Source organism: Poecile atricapillus, chromosome 1 (genome assembly GCF_030490865.1).
Source record: "Poecile atricapillus isolate bPoeAtr1 chromosome 1, bPoeAtr1.hap1, whole genome shotgun sequence".
In the NCBI taxonomy this organism is placed as follows: domain Eukaryota; kingdom Metazoa; phylum Chordata; class Aves; order Passeriformes; family Paridae; genus Poecile; species Poecile atricapillus.
Window position 1 is genome coordinate 86,846,769 of NC_081249.1, and position 14,852 is coordinate 86,861,620.

The 14,852-nt window shown below is 40.0% G+C and overlaps 1 protein-coding gene and 1 long non-coding RNA gene across 4 annotated transcripts in view; both read right to left on the reverse strand.

Annotated features, from left to right (window-relative positions):
• Window positions 1-1,640: 1,640 nt before the first annotated feature.
• Window positions 1,641-14,852, reverse strand: part of RIMKLB (ribosomal modification protein rimK like family member B) — a 40,554-nt gene continuing 27,342 nt past the window's right edge. For all 3 annotated transcript variants that reach the window (XM_058859298.1, XM_058859279.1, XM_058859289.1), the window contains exons 4-7: window positions 10,807-11,037; window positions 8,828-8,914; window positions 5,737-5,940; window positions 1,641-4,298 (exon numbers count right to left, since the gene is read on the reverse strand). In XM_058859298.1, coding sequence (XP_058715281.1) covers window positions 3,835-4,298; window positions 5,737-5,940; window positions 8,828-8,914; window positions 10,807-11,037 — 986 coding nt within the window. In that variant the 3' untranslated portion in view covers window positions 1,641-3,834. The remainder of the gene's footprint in view (window positions 4,299-5,736; window positions 5,941-8,827; window positions 8,915-10,806; window positions 11,038-14,852) is intronic.
• On the reverse strand, window positions 12,678-14,302 carry LOC131589637 (uncharacterized). Its single transcript, XR_009279805.1, has 2 exons — window positions 14,204-14,302; window positions 12,678-12,988 (listed from the first exon to the last, which is right to left on the reverse strand). It is a non-coding gene; the product is annotated as an uncharacterized LOC131589637 (long non-coding RNA).

Consider the following 14,852-nt stretch of genomic DNA (forward strand, 5'->3'; position numbering starts at 1 on the left):
ACACGGCAAAGATAGCACATGAAGTGGGAGAAAAGGCTTCGAGATTGACCATCAGCTCAGAACAAAAAATGTAACAGTCAATGTAAACATCAAGCATTGACACTGTTTTACAGATAAGGTGTTGTAACATTACAAAAAAAAAGATTTTATAAAACACATTAAAGTATTAAATACAAGGATTAAGATACAATCCATACATTGACAGCAAGACATCAATTACAAACACAGTAAGTTGAACAGAAGAAAATCTCCAGTGTTACAAAGAACAAAATTTCATCAGATGTAGTTAAGAAACTTATTCTTGCAAACAAGAGTTTCTAACTGGCTCTTTCAAACACTAAAATATACAAAAATAGTTGTATCATCATCAGCTGTATTGGCACTACTGTAATCCACCACTATGTTGACCATTTTTTCAGTACATGCTTCCAAACCCACAGATGGAGGTAGTGTTTGTGCAACTGTATGGAAGTTTAGCATGTGATTTTCAGCACACGGAACTGAAGAAAATAATGTGTATAAAGCTGACATCTGTGAAGTTCACCTTCAATGGGAAACACTGCCTGGTTACCACGGGCTAGCTTTGTTGGTGTTTTTTCCTTTAAGTAAAAACAAGAGACCCCCCTTGCATCCCCAGGCCATTCTTTGTGTTTCACTATTTCAGGAGCACAGGGTAAGTGGGAAGTGAAAACATGAGACAAGTGTGCCCATTTGTATAAATGAACCCTCGAGCAAGGTTTTCACATAGCATCGATATGCAACGTCCAAACACGTGTACATGATATTTCAAATCCTGTCTCCTTCTGTGACCACTATGCATAGACTTATCTCCAAACTAGTAATGGAAGCACCAACCAGAGAAGCAACTTATCAGAAGGGAGTCAAACTGCAAATCTCTCAACCCGCTTGGTCTTCTTAAAATCTTATGTTTACTTCACAAATTTTACAACTGTGAGGTGTAACCTAGACATTCTGAAAGGGTGCTAGAAATGCAAGGTTCCTGTGAGCTACAAGATACTATGGGGACTCAAAAAAACAATCCAGAATATTCAGTTAACAGCTCTTTCCTCTAAAAGATGTTTCCTGTGATAGAAACACAAAGGCCCCAGTATACCAACTAGCATGTTTACTCCCTGCTGTTATTCCACAGTGCTCAATGTATGTCACAGCTAGAAAGGGAAGGGTTGATCCTACCAACCTCTCAAGGAGTGCAGGCACCTACCAGTAAAAAGGAAGAGACAAAAAAAGGAAAACAAAACAAAGCAAAACAAAAAACACACACCAAAAAAAGAAAAAAAAAAAAAAAGAAAAAGAAAAAAAATTAAAAGAGCCACCCTCCACCCCAAATTCCTCTCAGATAAACAAGCAAGGGAAGTAGAGCTCTTGGAAGAGACAGTTTACTGCTCAGTGACTAGAGAATTAGATTACTTCATGTTCTGTCATTCTGTAACTGTTCATGGAAGTTGAAGACCTTTATATTCTTCAGGTATAACCTGTGCACTTGAAGACTCAGTAAGGATTTGAAAATACCTTTACTGCTGAAGATCCTTTTTTTGCTGGACCAGTTGGTCCACCCTCCTGCTTAACACCAACAGTCAACCTTTCACTTGATTTTAATAATAATATTTAATTCTAAAAAAAAAAAAAAAAAGCCATTTTATTACATTCCTTTTAAAATAAAAAAACCAAACTGTACAAAGAAGCATGATCAAACCTCCATAAAGTAGGTTAATACTGTTCTGTTTATTGCCTCTTGAAGACTCTCTGCATAGTGTCCGTGAGTTGTGTTTAAGGTCCAAGTGAAGGTAAAACAGCAGAGCAGCAGAGAGGTGAGGAAGGGCCACAGAGGTGGGCAGTGCAGAACCTCAGAGGGTACATGGGACATGCTCCATTAAAGTATCCAGAAAACAGCAGCATTGCACACACACAACCCCCCTCCAAACAAACCTGTTTTCACAAGATGATTTTTCAATTGTAAACGTTTTACTTTTCGTTTTTAAAAAAGAGGCTTATCTTTATATATATATTTATATATATATATAGTTCCAGGGCTTTATGAACCCCGAGAATAAGAGGGGAATGAAAAGGGAGAAGGAAGAGGAAAAGGAGGAGGAAGACAGGGACTGAAAAATGGACTCAGTATCTGTTTTGGTTATCTGTTTTCCAAACCAGCTCAAGGCTAATGATAAAATGCACAGCCAGAAGGATTAAGGAAAATCAGGAAGTCTGGAAAAAAATTAGGAGCTAAACAGCCTACACCCTCAAAAAAATAAAGCAAAACAATTGTGCACACACAAACACACACAAGTGTGTGCACTCACACCACACACATGTAAGGGTCCAGGATTAATCCCTTAATTGTTTGTGGACCTAGGTTATTTTTTTTTCTTTTTTTAACTCTGGCTGAGCTCTCTTTTTTTTCTTTTTTTCTCCTTTTTCCTTCTTTTTTTTTTTTTTTTCTTTTTCAGATCTGCCACATGTTTTCCAAAACTAAGAACTGAATATTTCTCCCCAGTTATGCTCTTTGGATTTATGCCAGCATTGGTTTTTTTATGTCCAGTGGGGAAAAAGTAAGCCTGGTAAGTATTGTATGAACTGCAGCTTTATTCTAAAGTTCCTCTGGATGACTAATCACTTTTAACCAGCTCTTCCCTCCTCCACACCTTACCACATTTCTCCCTCCAAAAAAAAAAGCAAAAAATGAAAACAAACAACAACCCCCCCCACCAATGTACAGGCTATAACTCAGTGTTTTCTTAACAAACAGTCTGCGGTGTTTTCACTTTGGCCACTGTTAAAGATGCAGGCATAGAGAAGGGAGTGTTGGACTAGCATGTATTAAAGAAAAAGGAACATTAACATTGCAGATCTCTCTCAGAAAGACTAAAACACTAACAAATACAAGTCGATGCACGTTTGCTTTAAACTAGTGTAATTCTTTTTCACATTAGATTAAACATCATTTTGTATACCAAACATTACAGTGCTGTTTATCTCCTCCAACCATGCAAAAAATAGCTAAAAACATGCCACTTCTGCCCACAAATAGAATATGACCAATTCCCCTATATACCTTCCAAAATCAATATTTGAAATGAGAAAAACAGAAGCATCCTCCTTTAAAAGCTTTATAAAGAAATTTAGACACAAAGCTGCTACTTAATACCAAGATGGCACAATTTACAGATTTTTACAGAAAGTTCACATTAAGTCAACTGACACTTCTCTCAGCCTCATCATTTGAAAGGCTGTATCCTGCAAGGTCAGAAAGTGATGACTTTAAAAGAATCCTGAACTTACAGCTCCCATCTACAAGAGTAGGAACAGTAGGTGTCCAGGAATTTTGAAATACTTGGTATTTAACACCTTCAACACACATAAAGAATTTGAGGCACTCAGAAATTTACAGGATCAAGCCTTACAGAGGTAGAAGAGACTTAACTGGTGCGGTAATTCTCAAAAGTTTCTAGAGAGCTGCCAGGCAACTTTCTGAAAATCTTCAAGTGTGAATCACACTTCAATGCTTGCCCGTGAAAACACAGGAACTGCAATACATCTGGGGACCAAAGCAGCATCCAAATAAAATTGCCGCTTGGTTATGGACTGAGCATCTCCACAGTAAAACTGGTGAAGAATGAAGACAATTTAATGTTCCGCAAATAAGTAGGGACAGCAATCACAGCACGTGTGACTTTTACTTTTGCTCTCTTGACTGACACACCCACCCCCCTTTCCTCATTCCTCTCAGCATCTCTGATAAACAGCATTGCAAGTTGGTTTAAAAAAAAAAATTTACAAGAGAGAGTTCTGTTGGTCACCTATTTACATGTGGCATCACTCCACAAGGAGCTTGATCTCATTGGCTAATAGCTGGTTCATGTTGAAGAGAGCCCCCGGGAGCTTGGTGAGCAACTCTCTCTCCGTGGTCTCAGGGTCGCTGTCGACAGAGCTGGAGCTAGCACTCATGTTGTCGACAGCGGCCCCAGCTGGAGGGCCCAGCTCTGGCTCGCTAGTCTCGCTGGCCGTGGACACCACGGAGAGCAAGGACATGCGCCGCGTCAAGCGGCCGGGGGCCAGCAGGGAAGCGGCATAGTCCGCTATGATACCAGCTACATCTAAATTACAAGCCTTGTCAAAGGCAATGAAACCTACATTTGCATTGGCCTCGCAGACGTAGAATGAGCCGTCGTCCTTCATCAGCAGGTCAATGCCGCACACATCCATCCCCAGGATGTTTGACACTTGGACTGCCAACTGCTTGCCTTGTTCGCTCAGCGTGCACATCATTCCTACACCACCTGGAAAAAGTGAAAAACACTTGCTGTCTGCACGCAGGTCACAGGTGACTGACATCCTTCTCAATTGGGCGGTGCTTTTCGGCTGGGAAGCTTCAAAGTGAGCCTGCAAGCACACTGCCGATGACTTAGAAAGTGACCTCTTTCCCACTGTGACTACTAATGAACTTGATTCCACACCAGGATTTTTAAAGATTCTGACCTGCCTTTGGCAGGTCAAGATTATGATTTGTTTAAAAACAGTTAAGCGATGACTTTTTTGTCAGGAAAAAATACACATTTTTATGATCCCAGGATATGAAAAAAATGAACTAACAAACCACCCTTGTTCCTTCTAAGACAGAGGTTTTCCTTACATATTTGTAAGTGATCACAAGAAATATTTCAGCAAAATTAAACCTAGAGCTATTGCTAAGACTACAACTCTAACTGTAGATATAATTGAGGGGAATAGGGATTAAGACATTATCATCCCTCTCAACTTGCTATCACAGATAACGGTCTCTAAAGCAAGAATTAGGGAACATTTGTGTCTGAACTTCAGCTGGTCAAGTTCACAGTCCATCACCTAGGTATTAACTGACTCAAGCTTCATCTATCACAATACTTAAATTTAAAACTAAACCAAACAATAAGAAAAAAAACAAAAAAACCCAAATATTTAGAAAAACCTTTCAGGCTATGCTTCCTATGCATGAAGCAGTAACTAAAATCTCTTAGACATTTTGACTAACCAGAACTGCACTACACATGAACACACTTTGTCCCATCCCTGCTCAGGTTCTGTACAGTTTCAGCCAGGCAGCCTCAAACATCCTTCCTCGTTTTACCCTCAGAAACCCCCATGCCCAACACCCAAAGCTCTGCAGAATCTTAGTTCTGAGTATGCTACAATCAATGCAGTAACCTCCTCTTTCTCCCAGATATGGACTCTGGGGGAAGAGGTAACAGGGAGGAATCTGACAGACTTAAGGTAGCACAGAAGATGCACAGTGCAATCCAATTGCTTATTGCCTTCAACACTTTCCTCACTTAACATATTCTTCTACTCTCTTGCCAACTGACTGACTCCTCCACCCCCCTTAAGTGTTGTTTCTGTCTTCCTTCATTTTCTGTTCCTCTCAGCAGGATGAAACAACTGATAATATGACATTAGCATCAAACTGCCATTACCACATCAAGTTGCTCCATTTGTGTTCCAGAACTTTCCCCTGCTTGTCATCATCCCATCTACCAAATACTTTGAGTAAAAATCATCTCTCCTTCTGTGTTTGCTCAACGTGGTTCTTACTTAATCCTTTTTCTTGTGTTTCCCCTTTAAACCCCCAGCAGCAAGCAAAATTAACACAAAATAACAACTGCAGCTTATTTCAGTCAGTTTCATGGTTTTTCAACTGGGTTGAAATATCCTGATCAAAACTATGAGCAATGCTTTTCCTACCAAGTGAGCAGTTACTCTGCATCCTCCCATCTGTCGAGCAGCGGAGCATGGTGCCCACCACACGGCCTCCCACTACGATGACGCGCACATCCTTGCCATGGGACTCCTTAACGTATTTTTGAAATAAGTAAGGGGCATCGTGACGGATCAAATGGCTTAGGTCTGCCAAATGGTGCTTGTCTCGTGCCAGGAACACAGCTTTACCTGTATGGAGGAAAGAACATCGGGATGTTGAAAGCACTTAGTCATCTGAGCTGCATCAATGATTCAGCACATGAAAGTAAAACCTCTGACCAGCACAGTGCCCATTCTCAGAGGCCCCATCTCTGGGTTATACATCATCCGCTACCAATTCTTCCATGGACAACAGAGTTCCACTGATTCAGTGCTTTTAAGTGTTAAAGTACTGACAGAGCTAAGGAGACGTGAGTTTAAAAAAAAAGAAAAAGAAGCAAGGAAAAAGAAAAAAGCTTTAGATTAAGGAGGTAGTCTTGCAGTTTCAACTTCTTTTGGTACAAGTCCTTAGTGAGAGAAAAAAAAGGAAGAAATACTTAAAGAGCAGCCAACATGTAATTAGTAACAATTCTGTTCATCCAAGAGGACAGGACCCACAGCCTACAGCTTTGACACACGGGAACCAACAACATGAAACTGTTAAACACTGGGCATCTAAGAACTCTGAAGTCCCTAGTGTCCCTGCAGAATCACCCACTTCCTTCTCTGTTAGGAAGTTCCTGAGAGCTGCTCTTCCCAATACTCAAAAGGGCTCACAAGTCCAGAATGAAGTTTGCAATTGAAGAACTCCATTCAGAGGAAAACATTCCACTCCCCAGTATCCAAGATAATTTACCAGAAGATTCCACGAAACATAAAATGAATGGATTATCCTACAACTGAAAAAAAACCTCTTTGACAAATCACTAGCTTTTCTGCAAGCAAACATCTCTAGGACCTGGATTTTTTAACCAAAATCAGTAATTTCATTCCCTTTCATTTTTAGAGCACACCAGACTTCTTAGTTCTTTTCCAGTTATATTCATACTGGTTAAAGCCATCCCTAAAACAGACTCTACTACTTTCTATCCAATTTCCAGTCTCACAAGACTGCATCCCTTTCCATCTTTATCTACATTTCCCAACTTCTTTTCCCCTTCCTTAAGGGCTCTATGTCATACTAGATTTATGTTTTGCAATAAAGCTGCACACTTTCTCTTGTAGCAGAACTGTCATTCAATTCTGCTACAGTGTTTAACAGAGTACAAACATAAACTGATAAACTGCCTTCCTTAAGTAAGAGAACAGAAATGCAGCAGTAGCATTCCACCAAGTGCTCTTATGCCCAACTAGAGCAGCCTCTGTTTAGATAGGATTTAAAATCTCCATAATACAGGACACTGTTTGAGGAACATGGAATTTCTCATGACAGAGACATGAGAATGTAAGCTTAAAATTCACAAAAGAAAAAAACCTCCATGGCCTTTCTCCCACTCCAAACTTTATCTAAGGGCAATTAATAATCCTACTGTATTCCTGAAATGGAATAGGAAGAATGATGCCTTGGAGAGGAACTGCTTAGCTCTTGTGAATTATGCAGCAGCATGACATCTTGGCAAAACCAGGATTGGCCCATTTGCTGGAGCAGCAACCTGTGCAGAAAATTGGCCTAGAAGAGTATGACTTTTATTCATAAGCCAGTACCAATGACCATGTTTGCCTATTTATTTTAAATATAATTTGCAAATGGGTGCTCTTCAATTAATTTGAAAAAGTTTCCCCAACTCTCTTAGTGTGAAAATATATGTACTTTGCATAAATTTGCTTTAAAATACCTGGAATTTAAAGTGCTTTAAAGCAAAACTTGTAAACAAATTTACAGGAATCCTGGCTAAAAAAGGGAGAAGAAAATCAATAGCTGAAACTCTAAAATTATTTAGTAGATCTTCACAAGAAGCAGTGTTAAGTCAAACCCACTGTCTCAGATATTCCACTGTCAAGTTCACCTTCCTGCAACATCAAACTCCACCTTGGCTTTAGAGCTCCACCCTCACTTTAAAACCACACTAACAGGTATTGCTGCCAACAGCAGCTGGTCAGATCTTCCTCTGCCCCAGCGTTTTGCTCTCTTCCATTACATCAACACCAGCATTTGTGCAAGTAAGTGCTAAGTCATGTAAGGAATTAATCTGAGTCAAAATAACCCATCTAGATCCATTCAACATCAGTTCCTGAACCCATTTACTATATGGCTACAGAAGCACTCATGCCAGCACAAGAGAAGCATCAGAGCAGCAGAGTGAGGGCAAACTGATAGACAGAAAAAAAGAAAGAAATGGTGTCTCCTAGTTATGATTTTGCTTGAAGTAATTCCTGGTTTTGTACTTTAACTTCATTTTTAGTCTCTTTTTAGATCTAGTATTTATTAAATTTGTTTTAAAGTATATTAAAAACAGAGCAACTTCCTGTGCAAATAACCTCTGAAATTGATTTAAACATGGTTTCCTTTAGTAACCACTATCTAACACTAAATTAAGTTGATGTTTGTTTTATATTCAACACTTAAAACAAAAGACTAATACCAGAGCAATTTAATTTGAAACTGTGGTAATACCACTGACACTGTCAGAGGTATTTTTCTGAAAAATAGAGATCCAGTTTTACAAACAATATGGAAGATTTTATTTAAATCAGAACCCTAATTATAGACAGTCAAGAAGGAAAAAAGTCATTGAATGAACTGAGATTTCATTTCTTAGGCCTATTTAAAAACATCCCTAAAATCCATGCAGGCTTCTTTCGACTTCACAAAGGCCAGACCTCCCATTATTCCAGTTCAAAGCTTTCCTCATAGAAGTCACCAATGCACCATAATTTTGAATGCTTTCCATCCTGCCCTTGCAAGACTGGGTTCTACTAAAACTGTTTCCCAGTGCTGCACTATTCAACATTCAGCATTCAAGGGTGGTAGAATTTAGATGTATTGGTAAGAAGTCCAACATCTAACAGATCTTCTTAGCTATCATTCCTTGATGAGACAAAATCTTGGAGTGCTGCTCAGAATACTCCTTGCTCTCACCCCTGACCTCACACCCACCTCGATGACCCCGCGTGTTCTTCACCACCATAGGGAACTCCAGCACTTCCGCCTCATCAATCATTTTGGAAAAATTCTCATGACCACCTGGCAAAAAGAAAACCAACAACATTATGTGCCACCAGTCTGTTGTGGCCAAATTTGGGATGTAATTGCCATACATTCCTCCCACCCTTACAGCTTAGATAATGCAGAAAAAATTATCACTTAGGAAGACCTTGGTCATGGAGCATGATCAGACTTTGAAGCTGTTTATTACATGTGGGATACTAAGACCTACTTCCTTGGAATTGAAGACACAAGCTGTCAAAGGCCTCTTGATCACAATCCCAAAAGACTCAATCTAATCTTCCAAATCTGAATGCCCCAATTCTACCACCTTGTTCCAGTTTATCCCTTTTACTTTATCAACTCCCATCTTTTCAAATGTCTAACAGGAAAACAGGACACATAACACTAGTAACAGTTCCATCCAAACTATTAACCAAGAAAGCAACACAGAACACAATGACAAGGCATAATCCACAGAGCAGCAACAACCCAGACCTTGTCAGTCCACCTCCTCCCTTCTGAACACTTAAGTCTCCTGTATCTCATTCTCCCTATATCCTGAAGTAGTACTTCAACCTTTTAATCTTGTTGCATCTGTAAGGACCTTAGAAAGTAGCTTCTAATGGCCATTCACACAATTATGGTTGATACTTCAAGGTTACTTGAGTTCAATTTAAAGAAGGTTGACCACAAGAAATAAAGAAATAAAGAGTAAATTCAGCAGACAAAGGGACAAGCCTCCTCTAACACATTGTGCAGTAAAGCGGAGAAATCAAGACAAGACACAAAGTCGTAAAGCCAGCAGCAGCCATCAAGACCCTGCCATGGAGTTGAACACATGTCATGGAGTAACATGTCATTCAGCACAACCTGCTTTACTTGGCAAAGTCAGCTCTCACTGATAACTTGATATTTGTGGTTTAATAAAACAGAAAGAAAAAAGAAAAAAAGAAAGTCATGCTTCTGTCAAATTCCAGAGGCAGGCACTAACAGAAGTGGGAGTTATGATCAAACAGGTATGTTCTTCCATTTTTAAGCATCATTCATTGTCTCCCCTTCCCCACAAAAATTAAAAACTCACTCCTTTCTCAACAATTTAGAGCCACCACATGTATAAAGAAAGGGTAAGTTTGTTCTCAAATGTGTTTTCATGGTAATTGATGGAAACAGTAATTCACAGTAATTGATAGAAAGCCATGTCAATTTTTTTTCTCATTTTGTCAAGTTCCCATTTCAAAAGCCTATTGATGCAATCACACAAAGCAGAGGAAAGCACTGGTATTCCCAGAAGGAACAGAAGGTTGAGAGGTGTCTGCAGTTCTTTAATAGATTGTAATTAAAAGCAGAAATAGGATGAGGGTAGCTCAGGCTAATGGTTCCTCTAATCTAGCACTCTGTCAGGAACCAGAGATACCAGAGATTCCAAAGGCAGGCACAATAAACAATAATTAACTGTTTTGATGGGAAACAAAGCCCAAACTATTGTTAAAAGGGCTCATATTCTTTGCTACTCTTGTCCTTTCACAAAAACTAATGTATTTGCGGACACTGTTATTCATACAGGAGTTTAATCTACTTTCAGGTTGTACCAAAGTCTAGTTTTCTGTAGTACTTATGTACAAGCTCTTGCCTGTTGTTTTGTGCAACTGGAAAAGAACAGAAAGTATTATAGCACTAATAGCCAAAGTCAGTTGCTTGGAAGGCTGAAGTACAGTTCAAGTACTCTTTTCAAAGCATCAAAAGGTAATAACCAAGACAAAACCAGAATCTGGCTGTCATGACTTTAACTTCCTTTCTGGTTACTGAACACTTCCAGCTGTGGAACTGGCTACTAAATTGCTATGGATTTCCAAAACTTGGATCTTTTGCATTGCAAAAGCCTAAGTTGTCCAGGCAACTATGCTACCTTTTTGATCCAACAGCCTTACCATATGAAAAAGTGTCTGGAAGAGGCACACCATGGCCAGCAAGTTCCTGAAATGTCCAGAACTTGTTGACACAGTTGAGGATGGCTTGAGGGCGATTCATCAATCGGCAGCCCATCTTCTCTAGGTGGCGAAGGACTGTGATGTCGCTGTCACTCTGGACCCAAGGTGTTGGCACACGCACAACCACCACTTGCGGGTAAGCAGTAATGAGCTCCCCTTTCACCCGGAGACCTAAAGAAGGAAGAGAGGAAAAACATCCCAATCTTAAGTCATAAGGTCTCCAGGTAAAGGTAAACAGGCACAGAAATACTGCAGTATCAGTGATCACAGAGATACCAGACTTCAACAATGAGTGTTAAAACAGCACAACTCTCCCTAGCACGCATCTCATCAGTTGTGCTTTCATTCATGTCTCTCTTAACTCACTTAAAACTAGGACCAAGCAAAAACCAGATGTAATTAGGGCACACAGTCTTGGGCTCCTTCCCAGGGTGAAGGACATTTGTTTATAGGTTGACACTCTGTCCTTTCTATGGGTATAAGCTGAACACTACACTTACATCAGCTGTATCAACAGCTCAGGAAGTTCCTGCCTCCCACTGCTGGTTCTTGCCTACAGGATGCAGTTCATACCTTTCCCAGTCCCAGCTGTATTGATCCCTCTCTTTGTGGTACCAGGTTACACAACATGCTGCCAAAGTAACAGAGACTAGATACGAGCCTTAAAAAAATGCAAAAAACCAGCAGTACTTTTAACAAGTCATTTCAACAATTAAATTAAGTACTCAGAAAAAGCTTTATCAGCTAACAGGGAACAGCCTGTGACAAAGGCAGGAACTAGAAGGAAAGCCAACTTTGCCACCAAGATCAATATATTACTTAATCATAACCTATAGTTTTATAGTAATTCTCTGAAAAAGAAACACTGAAAGACAAGCTGCAGGAATCTGAATACAACAGGATTGGACAGAAAGGCATCAAGCTCGATGGAGACAGTCTGGCATCTGAGGATGGGAAAAGACAAACAAGGTTTGATATTCACTTTATCTGCCTTATGTTGAAAGCAAAACTTTATTACTTCAGCAAAAAATACTCAGTTCACACTGCTGTCAGCACCTTAAGGGTTAAAAAACAAAACAAAAGAAAACACAACAACAAAAAAAGTGAGCTGAGAAATCACAGTGCATCTGCATGTTGTGCCTACCAAAAGCCACCTGTAACTAGTGAGATCTAACCAAATTTTATTACCTGATTACTGTATTCCAAAGATGCTACATTACACATACAGACTTGTATCTACTCTACATTAAGGCACCAATTGCCAGGCTATAGATTTCATTTCAAGGTGCATTAGAATTAATTGGAGGGGAATTGGGAGGAAGGGAGAAGAGAAGAAGGGGCAGGGGGAGGGGTGTTCCCCTCTCTGTACTTCCCTTTTTCCTTTTCTTCTTCCAATCAGGATGTATTTTAGACCTTGCATTAAATACAATGAAGCAACCACCTAACTCCCAAAATGGAAGTTGAAATGTGCTGCCCAGTCCTCAGGAGAACACAGAACCACACTCTGGAAAGGCCAAAACAGAGCCACATCCAATACAAATCCCTTTTTCCAATCCCCACAGCCATAATTGCACAGAGATGAGCAAACATAAGCAGACGGGTGCTCTGGCTGCTCACCTCATTAGCACCAAGCACTGCCGCATTGCAGCTGACATGACTCGCGTGTTTAAGCAAGCAGGCTTCAGACACACACACACCCCCCATTTTAGAGAGGCATCTCAAGCAAGATTAAAAACAAGACACTGCTACAAACCTAAGCAGACCGTGAACAGCACAAAATGGACTACCATCTCCTTTAGCCAGAAAAGAAGTACAGATTCAGCAAGCAGAATACTTTTTACTTATTATTCAGATTCCACCTTACACATGTATTCTTCCATTTAGGTGCATGCCCAATTACACCCACATTTTACCAATGTAATTGCATGCATGTCCTGATCCACATGCAAGCTGTGCAACAATCATTTTAAAAAGGACTGCATTTTCTACACAGCCCCAGAATTGCCACCGTTATCTGTGTTGTGAACCAAAACGACACAGTTTTCCAATTCATAATCTCTCAGTCTATTTTGTTGTTTTGCTTTAAAGTCACGCCACACGCTGAAGTTTTGCACCATGGAGTCTGAAAAAGAAAAACAGCAGTTTGAGGAGATGTGTTTCTCTCACCTGGAACTCTCCTGAATACCTGTGTTAGACTTGACTATCAGACTAGTGTAAATTTAGCCAGGCCACCATCCCCCCCAAAGTGATTTTGGAAGTACAGTGATGTTATCAATACTCTGAGTTTTTGTTTCAGATTGAGTCATATTCTCTGGTCTGAATACTGTTCTCCCCAGAAAAAAATTTCTCACCCCTTATAGAAGGCAGTTTGCAAACAAAAAGAAGAGCTACTCAATGAAATGTATAATTTGAATCACTACTACTGACATGCGCCATAAAAATTAGCTGCAGTTTCCCAGCAACACAGTGCTGCAAACAGAAGCAGCTTTATTACAGTAAAAAGGAGAGGCAGATTCTGCCATTTTGAAACAAGCATGCATGCAGCATTCCATCTGAGACCCACCAGCTAACAATCAGGTTAATGGTCATTATTGCCAAGTGGGCTGATAAAATAATATTTATTCACTATGATGTGCCGAAAGCAGTAACACAGAAGATATTAATATGTATGGATTTTTTTTTTTAAAAATAAAGATTCATGAATGCAAAGAGGAATAAGGGAAAATAAGACTACAGAGATGTAGTCTTAGTTGTTAAGAGGTAATTTTTTTTTTTAAATCATAGGTTTTGCTAAGATGAAAGGGACCGACAAGGGTCATCATGCCCAACTCCTAGCACTGCACAGAACAGCCCCAATAACCACACCCTGTGCTTGTGAGCATTCTCCAAACACTTTTTGAACTCTGTCAGGCTTGGTGCAGTGATGACTTTCCTGGAGGGCCTGTTCAGTCCCCAACCACTCTCTGTGTAAGAACCTCTCCTGATATCCAACCTAAACCTCCCCTGATTCAGCTCCAGGCCATTCCCTCGAGTCCTGTCAGTGGTCACCACATAGAAGAGATCGGTTTCTGCCCCTCTGCTTCCCCTCGTGAGGAAGCTACAGACCACTCAAGGTCTTCCCTCAGCCTCCTCTTCTCCAGGCTTAACAAACCAAGTGACCTTTTTCACAGTGTGGCACACAACTGCACACAGCTAATATGAACCCTCTTTTCTTTGCAGTTATAGAGCCATCCTGATCTCAAAACAGTAATAGCAGGCCAGACTCACTGTTGCCTGTGGACAATGAACTGACCTCACAAACACACAAAAGGCAGACACTAAGATCATACAGAAATACCTTGACAAATAACAAGTTGATCCATTTGTTGACTTTTTCAGTGGATGCCCATGACATTGCAGACACAGCAAAGAGACAGCTATACGGTCCTTTGAAGTACCAATACTATAAGCAAGGAAAGGGAGATTTCAAGCTTATCCAATACTATGAACTTTCTTATCATATAACAACCATTTTACCAGTGCCTGAGGAACAATTTTTTAGGTTATCGTAAAATATTTGGGTATTCTTTGGCTCTATGATGGAAAGACTCCTGAGTTGAAATATCACACAATAAAAACAGATGTAAACCCTGCTCTTGAATAAGACCTATTCTTTCACTCAGTTCCACCTGTCTTTGCTCTTCCTCTGCAAGACAATATTCTCCAAAATGGATAATGGTACACCTATAACATTATACACCAATCATCACAGTATTCAGACAAAGTACAAAAGAAATTTTTGCAATGTGAACTGTAATCACCTGAGAATAAACTTGACCAGTTACACTATATCCCCCAAAGTCAGAGCCTCAAGTTTCTCTCAAAAACAGCTGAGTGGGTAAATGCATGATTATTCATCAGTTGGCCCAACCAGTCCTCCTGCTTTTCACTCCCAAAGAACAGCAGGCAAGCTTAAAATGCAAAGCAGCTGGTCTCTGCTAAAAAGG